The sequence below is a fragment of the Miscanthus floridulus genome, chromosome 8 (assembly GCF_019320115.1).
Source record: "Miscanthus floridulus cultivar M001 chromosome 8, ASM1932011v1, whole genome shotgun sequence".
In the NCBI taxonomy this organism is placed as follows: Eukaryota; Viridiplantae; Streptophyta; class Magnoliopsida; order Poales; family Poaceae; genus Miscanthus; species Miscanthus floridulus.
Window position 1 is genome coordinate 67,837,074 of NC_089587.1, and position 10,107 is coordinate 67,847,180.

Here is a 10,107-nt window from a genome sequence, read left to right on the forward strand (position 1 = left end):
ATCGTTTCAGAGCAATCTTCAGCGAAAGAACATTGTTGAGTCTGACGCCTGTGAAGTCACCAACCAACATGCACAGGCATACGGTCCTCTACAGTCTCCACCTCAAGAGAATACCTCCAGCAACATGCCCTGCTGAATGCTGATGTCTAGCCATTGGTCAACGCAATGAATCAGCTGGGGAGCTGTCCTCCCCGTGTTAAACCCTGGAAAAGAAAAACAGAAGCTCTGAACAGGTAGAGAATTGGCTAGGATTTCCCTTTGGTGGAAGTCTGGAAGACGTTATTTTCAGGGGCAAACATGAACCAGGAATCATGCAATAATACTCTGTTGCCGTAAACAGATTCCAAGATCACTATGCATTTCTTTTCTTAGAGTAAAGGACAGCGAGAGATCAAATGTCACAAGTTCATGTAGACCTTTTACATAAAACTCTCTTCTCTATCTTAATTGAAGGGCAGAGCTCCTGCCATTACTTTCAAAAAAAAAAAGTTCATGTAGATGCCCTGTCAATGAAACCAGGATGATTTTCGAGAAAACCATCCAACTTTGATTTTTGGATGCCCAGAGCAATCCAAACTGGATAAAACACATCACTCAGGCATCAGTACATTCAGAATCACAACGTCAGAGTTCTGAGGATAGCAGTGGCCTGTATTTCGATTTGTATTCATCTTGTCATATGCCAAAACAGGTGTATGGATCAATTTTCATTTTTGGGGAGGATACTCTGGAGATATACAATTGACTATGGATAACCAACAAATCTTCAGAAAATATTTCAGACAGCCTATGCTAAACTCTGGGGCAGTAAATCTCTACAGAACCAAACCGCATCAGGGGTGGAGTTTCTGGCAAAACAAAAACCTCTCCACTTGAGGGGGGGGGGGGGGGGGGGGGGGGGGGGGGTGATATAAAAAGGATTCAATGCTATTTGCTATGTTTTTGATGATTGCTCAACTCGGGGGGCCAACACCAAACTGAACTTTTTTAGCTGTCAGCCCTGACATTCCCGGTAGTATACAGCAGTGCCTCTGACTGGTCTCTCTCACCGCTGAGCTTTCCCTTTCCCTTGTCAAGGCGGGCTCTTCGCACCGCTTGTTGGATCTGTCGCTCATGCTCTCTAAGAATCTCATCCATGTTCACTCCAGGAGGCATCAATGGTCCCGAATAGTGGATTCTGTTCTTCTTTGTGCCATTCACCTGAACAAGGAGAAAAATTCTCATCATATCGCACCAATAAACTGATTCCTACACTTTGGCAGGCATGTGTCAAACACATTCCAAGCATTCTATAGAATGACACAAAAGTGTCTATATAAATCTCTAAGAGTCAACAGCATATAGGAATGGAGGAATAAAACCGTTTACTATATGCAATGACCGAAGACTATTTTACGAAGACATTTAGACAAAACATCTATTTAAACAACCGTGGATGTTCAAAACTCACCACTGTAGGCTCTTTGTTTGCCGCAGCATCATCTTTCCGATGGGAAGATGATGGTCTTTCTTGGAATTGATGATTCCATTCAGGTCTGTCAGAAGGGTCAGCACCAGTGAGCTGACTGTATCTTGAACTGGACCGATGCTCCCTCAAATATTGTCTCCTGGCACTTTCCCCAAGGTTAGACATCTTAGGAGCATTGCCTCGCTGCCCAGATGCAGTAGATTGGTTGGACATCTCAGCAGTAATAATTTGGGAGGTGTGAAATCTTTGGGCCTTTGGATCCATTCCACTTGATCTGCCCAGAGTGGAGGAAGAACGGCCAGCTTGCATCAAAGGAACACGCTGAGGGTAACCATTGTCTGCAGCTCTTGCTGGCAGATCGATTGGAAATCCAGAAACAGCATCCTCCTTTGGAGTGAACTTGTAACTGCTGCTTTTGGGATTCGCCTGAACTCGGCGGTGCTGCGAAGTCATGGAACACAAAATATTCAGTAACAAGAAACAGCAGAATACGACAGCATTAGTTGATATACATGGTATATTTCGTTCTGGAATTGAATATGTAGAATCTATGCATTGCAGATTCATACAAACTCCCAAGCGAATACTTGGATGGTTATGTAGACTGCTAACGACAGTATTGAATCATGTGTTCAGTAAGATTCACGGAACTCCTAACATGTGGTACTTCGATAATTCAATAATCTCCCAGCAATATTTCGAAAGCCAAATACTGTTACCATTTTGGCACCAGCAAAAAAAGAACAAGAACGTAAAAGACCTTGATATTTCAAGTGAATCCCAGTACCTGCAATCCATTATTGCCATCGGGTGCAGGAAGTTGCTTCCTCCGTCCAGCTTCAGCTTCCTGTCCTTTAGCAGCTGCTCTTTGCCTATAAAGAAGCCATGCGCTTGGATTGAATACGAAATGTCGAGAACAGAAGATTGGTAATGTAGATTCTTAGCATGTCATGGTTTCTGAGAGGGAATCACCTCCTAGCTTCTTCATCTCGAAGCTTAGCATCGTATTCCTTGCTTGGGGGATATTTGGGTAGACTTGATGGATCGCAGGCATAAGGCTTTGTTGTAAAGAACTATAAAAAGAAAACAACGAATTAACAGCAATATCACTAAACTTGTATTTCTGGATTGAACAACCAGATCCATACCATTGCTTGGATGTATGAAACACATAAACCTAGGAGGCTAGGAGCAGTTTTAGCATCTCATATGCATGTCCAAATGTAAAAGAGTAAAAGTCATTTCACGGAAACAAGAGAAAGAACCCCTAGGGCCCAAGGAACAAGAAAGAAAAATCACAGAAAAAAGTTGAAAGAAATTATGACAATGCCAAAGTCCACGTTTAGCTATAAATAAAGAATAAAGGGGGGTGGGGGGGGGGGGGAGGGTGCGGGCAGTTAGACCAACAGGGCAAAGACTGCAGAAGTACGCTATGCATCACAGTTTGATAACTTAGTGCAGGCAATACACCAAACATGCAGATCAAGAAATGGAAGGGCCAATTTAGCACACATGGCCAAGACATGCAGATCAACAAATGTAAGGGCCAGTACTTACTTCACTGTCAAGGGCAGATGCAGCGGTACCCCTATTCCCAGGTTCTACGGCAAGTAGATGGTCCAGAAGTGTTAAAGCAGTAGTAGGGAAGTCCTTATATACATCATTCACACATCGGCGGTACGGATGCTGAGGCTTGAATATGGTAGCTCGGGATAACTTCAAATTAGCCCAAAACTCCTCTGATGGTGAACCACAAAGCTTAAAAATCTTGTGCAACTGTTCCACCTGTATGAGTGAACACAAAAGAACAGATCATTGTACATTCATATTGATGTTCAAAAATCTAAAGCTACAAGGATGTATGACAAATAAATTAACCATTTATCATGAAGATAAAAAGGTACAGATAATATTATTTACTTCAAACTGGTATTGGTCCATGTGGAAGTAAAAATAGGCCTATTGTCACTCAACCTTTATGCATGTTAATAATAAGAATATGTTGTCAGATACACATATTAAAACACTAATGATGTCTTAGTGAATAAACTACAGGCATCTTTAGCTAAAGATCATATCATTTTCCTTGACATTTTTAGATTCTTAACTGAAAATACCCTAGTACTCAAAAGAACTCACTCGCATTCATCTCTAAACCTTTAATGCACCAAATTTGTTCTAACAGATAGTGTAATAAAAGAAATGACATAGTGTAATAAAAGAAATGACAGATTTGCAGAAATATTATAGCATTGTTTAGGTTATGGCAGGCAAAGAATACTGCATTATTCCTATAATGCAACCATCTGCAAGTTTGATCACAGCAAGAATAGCCAAACAGTTACCTCAGTTCGTCCTGTCATGATAGGCTTCCCTGATAGCAACTCAGCAAGAATGCAACCGGCACTCCATAGATCAACTGAAGCCCCGTAGTTAGTAGCACCCAACAAAAGCTCAGGAGGCCGGTACCACAATGTTACTACACGACTTGTCAAATGTTGTTTTTGGTTGGGATTAAAGAATGTAGCTAGACCAAAATCTGCTATTTTTAGAATTCCATTATTGTCAAGTAGGAGATTTGCACCCTTTATATCACGATGCAAAACACCACGGTTATGACAATGGTCAAGTCCAGAAAGTAGCTGTTGCATGTAACACTTGACCTGAAATGACCAATTTTCGAAGTGAGAACTTAAACCTCAATACAAATGGAAAGCCAAATGAGAAATCTAGAGGGTAAACCTGAGGTTCTGAGAATTTTAAGCCAGGTGTAGCTGCAAGTCCTGCAAGGTCGTGCTCCATGTATTCAAATACAAGATACAAGCTGCTTGACATGCGTGACGTCACCAAACCTTCAAGTTTGATAACATTTGGATGATCAAGCCTTCTTAAGATGTGAATTTCCCTTGCCATAAATCGGACACTCTCAGGGTCCATATTGGCAAACCGAACTTTCTTCAGAGCCACAATTTTTCCGTTCTCAAGATCACGTGCTTTATAAACGCTGCTATATGTACCTTGTCCTATCTGAAATATTTAAAGATGAAACGAGAAAAGTAAGGTCACATAGGATCAGTGGCTCAATACTAGTTCAAATTGTAAACAGGAACTTATTCCATAATGTTGCATTCTGTTACAAAAAGTATAAAACGGCTGTATTAAATGTGATAATTTAGTTGTCGTGTAGTAGGAGCAGCATTGATCAAAGATGGCGGATGTTTTGTTTGTCTACTTTGCGCACTGTGTTAGTCTGTCTAGACTTTGGAGCTAGTAATGCATTTTATGCCAGAAATGGAATAGCATGACCAGGTGGTACAAAATAATAAATAAACATACAAAAATATCATAAGCCTATATTTCTAGTGTTGCAATTTGTTTTCTTTCTAACTAGTTCAAACCCTCAAGAATGACATTTCAAAAATTCTATGAACCCTATAAACATGTTTTGTCCAACACCTATCAAAATATCATAAGCCATAAACAACCTAAAAACAGTTATGCCCAATAGGAAATAACTCATAATGATGATCCAGAAGATAGCCAATGGAAAAGGTAGCAATGATGATAAATTTGTCGCAAAAATAATGGTCACCACAATTACAAACCTTATCCAACTTCTCAAAAGACTCGGCCCTCCGAGGTTGCCACCCACGAACCGCCTCTGCCGCGACCTCTGTGAGCCATCTTGGCCACCCTGCCGCCACGTGCTCCCCCTGGACGCCATTGGGCACATCCCTGATCCTTGGTTTGGCCTCCCCCTCCGTCCTACCACCACCGCTCCTCGGCTCTTGCTCCGCCGCACCATTGACTTGTACATCCACTGGAGGCCGCTTCCGATTCCCAGTCGTTGCAGCAACCGCCCTTTCTGCATCAACTGCACCAACCGCCAAAGTGGCAGCCTCCTCCGGCAATGCCGGCACAACCTCAACCACCGGTGCTGGAGGCTTCCGGATCAGCCTCGCCATGCTGGCGTCGTTCCCGACGTGGCGTGCGGCGCTTGAGGACGTGACTGGCACAGGCACCCTTTCCTCATCCTCCTCTTCCAAGTCCTCATGCCTCTTGCTGGAACTGTAACTAACCAGACGCTTCAGCGAGTTGCTCGAGGGCCGCCGGCGCGGCTTGCCGTCCCCATGGTCGTCCCCGCCGTGGAATTGCTTGGAACTGACACAGCCCATAGGACGACGGGGCGATCCCGGCGCGGGACCTCACTCCACGAAGCCCAGACGAAGATTTCAAGAAACCTTCTCCCAGTACGCCTCCCGCATCTGGCCGCGCGCATCAACAAGATTCAAGGACCCTCATTGCTGGCCGACCGAATTGGAGCAGGAAAGCTGCCCCCCTCCACAGATCCGACCGGGAATCCCACCGCACGCGCTCCCCCCTCACCCCAGCAGCTGCCGAATAGGAACCGCGCAACACGGAGGCGGCGGCGGGCGGCGCCCACCACGAACTGCAACTGGAGAAAAAGATAATCGGGATCTTTTCCTCCGGTTGCTCCGCCGGAAGCGGCGGGCGACTGGGAATGGGATGGGGGAGAATCGGGGTGGGGAGCCTGGGGTTGGGATCAAAACCGAACCTTGCCGCCGGAAATCGCGAGACGTCGGCCCTCGGGAGATCTCCCCTCCTCTCTCTCTTGCCGTCAGTGATGGCCTTTTGCTTTGGTCCTGGTTCTGTTTGGTTTGGTTTTTGGCAAGCACTTGGTCAGTTGGTCGATTTCCTTTTTGTTCGGGTATTTTTATTTTTGAGATTTTTTTTTTATGCAAGGCCATTAGACTATTTCCAACAGGACTTACCTAAACATGATACTCATTTCATACATTGGGTCATACACAGTAAAAGGGTCCGCTACCCAAAACTTTCCATTTCCAATGGCGAAGGCAAAAGAAGAGCCATGAGCACGGAGCTATGTAAGTGCAATCAAACTCTATTGTGAGTTTTGGTACTGATGACCACCAAATTAGAGGACTAATGAGATTTATCGAGATGATAAGCAGGGAATTGAAGAATGAGGATGATGAACAGGTTGTAGGTGTCCTAATTATAAAAGGTTGCCAGACCTAGCTCAAAGGAGGTTTAAATTCTTTTATATTTTGAATTTGAGTTTAGGGAAAGCTGTACCATTAAGAGGGATTTTAGGACAGTTGGTCAACTGTTGAATCAGATGCTCAAATTCACAGATTTACATCCTTCCACCTAGTCAAAACAGCCAGCCAAATTTGATATCATATTACCTGTTTTGGCTAGGACGGCAGTGCCACCCTGTTAAGAGCGGCAGTGCCGCCCTTAACTGATCGTTGGGCTCGGGGGGGTATTTATACCCTTCAGGCCCAGCCCACAACGGTCATCTTCTTCACTCAGTCATTCTGCTCGAAATAAGACAAATCAAAAGCTCACCTCTCTCCTTCATTGTTGCTCCTCCATCCCTCAAGCTAATCCTTGATTCCAACCATCAAAACTTGAGAGAAAAGACAGCAAAACTCGATTGGAGAGAAGATCCACTGATTCCCAAAGTCTAAGAGCATTTGGTTCATGTTTGGCCGACGGTTCTAGGGTTTGTTACTCTTGGAGCTTGCTCCTAGCCGGCTAGGCGTCGCCCTTGTGCTTGCCAACTTGTATGGCAGCCTTGGGAGGTTTGTAACCCCATTCAAAAGCTAAGAAATCACCCCTCATTTTAAGAGTTCACTTTCTTGATTTGAGAACGATGGTAAGGTAAGCCTTTGTGGCAAGCTCAAGCCTTTTGTGGCTTCCTTAACAACGTGGACTTAGGCAAACCTTAGTGGTGAGCTGAACCACGAGATAAATCTTGTGTCTTGCGTGCTTCATCTTTACTATACATGTTGTTAGGGTTTAGTTGCTCGATTCACATTTGTGTGAAGTTTCTGTGGTATCTAGTCTTCGAACTGGATTTTGAAGTTATATTGCAGGATTAAGCAGCTAGTGGGGTCAGGTTCATCTCTGTTAAATCTCAACTGTGTTGGATTATTTTTCGTAGAGCGGTAGTGCCACCCTCTATTCTAACAGAGTTTTGAGTTGAATTTTTACAGGCCTATTCACCCCCCCTCTAGGCCTTCTTTATCTTCCTGTAGATCCTACAAGTGGTATTGGAGCGAGGTTGCTTCGTATACGCTTTATCGCGTGAAGTATGGAAGAAGGAGAAGGTTCAAAGACCGTTCGCGTTGCGGACGCAAGTGGTGTGCACGTCGAGAATGTTGGCAGCAGCAGTGAGCTGTCCATGTCCACAGCAAGTGATGCCACAATCAAAGAACCCAAGACCACCGATGCCGAAAGAAGAAAGGCAAGAAAAGAAAGAAAAGTTGTAAAGATCGCAACAAGAGAGGTTAGAGAAAAGAAGAAGGAAGAACAGCGGCTCAAAGACAAGAAGAGAAAAAAAGCTAGAAGAATCACAAGAGAGGCAAGAGCTAAGAGAAGGGCAGCAAGAGCTCAAGAGCAAGAGAAGAATGAGTATGATGCATCATCTAGTGAGCTCTCTAGTAGCTCAGACGATGGAGATGATGATGTGTCATACCATACTTCAAAAGATAGCAAGGAGGTGAAGAGCAAGGACAAAAAGAAGGATAGCAAGGACAAGGGCAGCAACAACAACAAGAACAAATATGCCGCCATATCCTTTAATTATTCTTATTTGTCTAACCATAACAAAAGATCTTTTGTCAATGTGCCTGTGGGCAAGTTGCCTCATTTTGATGGGACAAATTTTGCCAAGTGGAAGCACTTGATGAGTGCCTATCTTATAGGTCTTCACCCCGGTCTTTGGGAGATTGTGGTGAATAGATTGCAGCCACCAGAAGATCTCGAAGCACCAACAAATGAAGAACTAGCTGTTGTCCATCTCAATGGCCAAGCCACAAGTATTCTTCTTAGTGCCTTGGATGAAAATGAGTACAACCAAGTGATGAATGTCAATGTTGCAAAATAGATTTGGGACACTTTGCATCTAGCACATGAAGGTGTTGATAAAGTAAGAAAGGCAAAGATTGATTTGTTGATGGCCAAGCTCAATAGGTTCGTGATTGTAGATGGAGAGGGGCCACAAGAGATGTTTGATAGATTGATGACCTTGGTGGGCAAGATTAGAGGCTGTGGATGTGATGAGCTTGATGATCACAAAGTGGTGAAGGTTATGTTGAAAGCCTACTCACCAAGAAATGAGACCGTAGTCACCTTGATTAGGGATAAGAAGTTTGAGCACTTCACACCCAATGATGTGCTTGGAAGATTGTTGACATTTGACATGCAAAGAGAAGAAGCTAATGAGAGGAGAAGACTTGGTGAGTTGCAAGCCAAGCTAGAAGGCATGAAAATCAAGGAAGTAGCTCTCAAGGCCAATAAATCAAGCAATCAAGGTATCTCCAACAAGGCAAAGGGCAGCAAGCAAGCATCAACAAGTCAACCCAAGGAAATCAAGTCAACTCGACAAAATGATGATCCAAGTTTATCCTCAAGTGAAGATGAAGATGATGGGGCTGATTATATGAAGATTGATGACATGGCTTTGTTCATGAAGAGCTATCACAAGGGGTTAAAAAGAATGGGTATAAAATAGTACAAAGAAGGTTCCCCAACAAAAAGAAGAGGACTTGCTATAATTATGGTAGCACAAAGCACTTCATTGCTAAGTGTCCCTATGACAAGAAATAAAATAAATACAAGAGGGACAACAATGAAGGCAAGCATGAACACAAAAAGAGATACAAACAAATGGGAGAGGCACACATTGGGCATGAGTGGGACTCAACTAAGGAGTCAAGTGAAGAGGATGTGAAAGTTACAACCGTGGCTATTCAAAAGCCATCCTCTACATCAAGGCTCTTCAACAACATGTCCGATGATGATGACCACCGCTCCACTCATGTTTGTCTTATGGCAAAGGGTGAGAAGGTAAAATGAAGAGCCAAATCTCCCTCACCTCCTAGTGACATCTCTAGTAGTGAACTTAGTGATTCTAGTGATGATAATACTAGTGATGTTGAGAAATATGCTAAATTGACTAAAAAATTAGATTCTAAGACCAAGCTCTTTATCATGAATCTAATGGAGGAATTAGAAAGTGTCAAAGCCGAGCTAGCCGATAGAGATGATTATCTTGAGGAAACCGAAAAGATGTATATTGGCTGCAAAGAAGCTCTTGAGTTAGAGAGAAATGAGGTGGACTCTTTGAACAAGGCCTTGGCCGAAGAATAAAGAGAACATGCTCTCACAAAAAAGGCAAATATTGCACTCAATGACAAGTATTGTGTCTTAGTTGAAAAGCACAACAAACTTGAGAAGCAATATAACCTTCTATGTGAGAGCACTCCACTTCCCTCCAACACAAATGACACTTCTATTCCCTCCACTAGCCAAGGATGTGGAAATTACCATAATCTTGACTTAAATGTTCATTCCACTAACCTTGCAAACTTGGAGGTTATGAAAAAGGAGATTGCTAGGCTCAATGCTATGTTAGGAAAAAGATGCATGAAAGGCAAGAAACCTACTGGTGGCAAAGGTGAAAAACCAAAGAGGCCACAATACAAAGATGGAAGAAATCCACGCATCAAAGATGGGTTTGGGCACACTCATGAAGGTAAAACCAATGGGAGAAAGGTAATAAATGGATATGAGTGTGTTCAGTTCAT

At 43.4% G+C, this 10,107-nt stretch overlaps 1 protein-coding gene across 1 annotated transcript; it reads right to left on the reverse strand.

The window, feature by feature from the left end:
* Positions 1 to 899: 899 nt before the first annotated feature.
* Positions 900 to 6,159, reverse strand: LOC136476600 (probable serine/threonine-protein kinase At1g54610). Its single transcript, XM_066474496.1, has 9 exons — positions 6,045 to 6,159; positions 5,074 to 5,924; positions 4,211 to 4,495; positions 3,814 to 4,131; positions 3,026 to 3,253; positions 2,441 to 2,541; positions 2,256 to 2,340; positions 1,451 to 1,909; positions 900 to 1,200 (listed from the first exon to the last, which is right to left on the reverse strand). Exons 2-9 carry the CDS (start codon positions 5,641 to 5,643, stop codon positions 988 to 990), a joined length of 2,259 nt encoding a protein of 752 aa, XP_066330593.1. The 5' UTR covers positions 5,644 to 5,924; positions 6,045 to 6,159; the 3' UTR covers positions 900 to 987.
* Between the last annotated feature and the right edge of the window lie 3,948 nt (positions 6,160 to 10,107).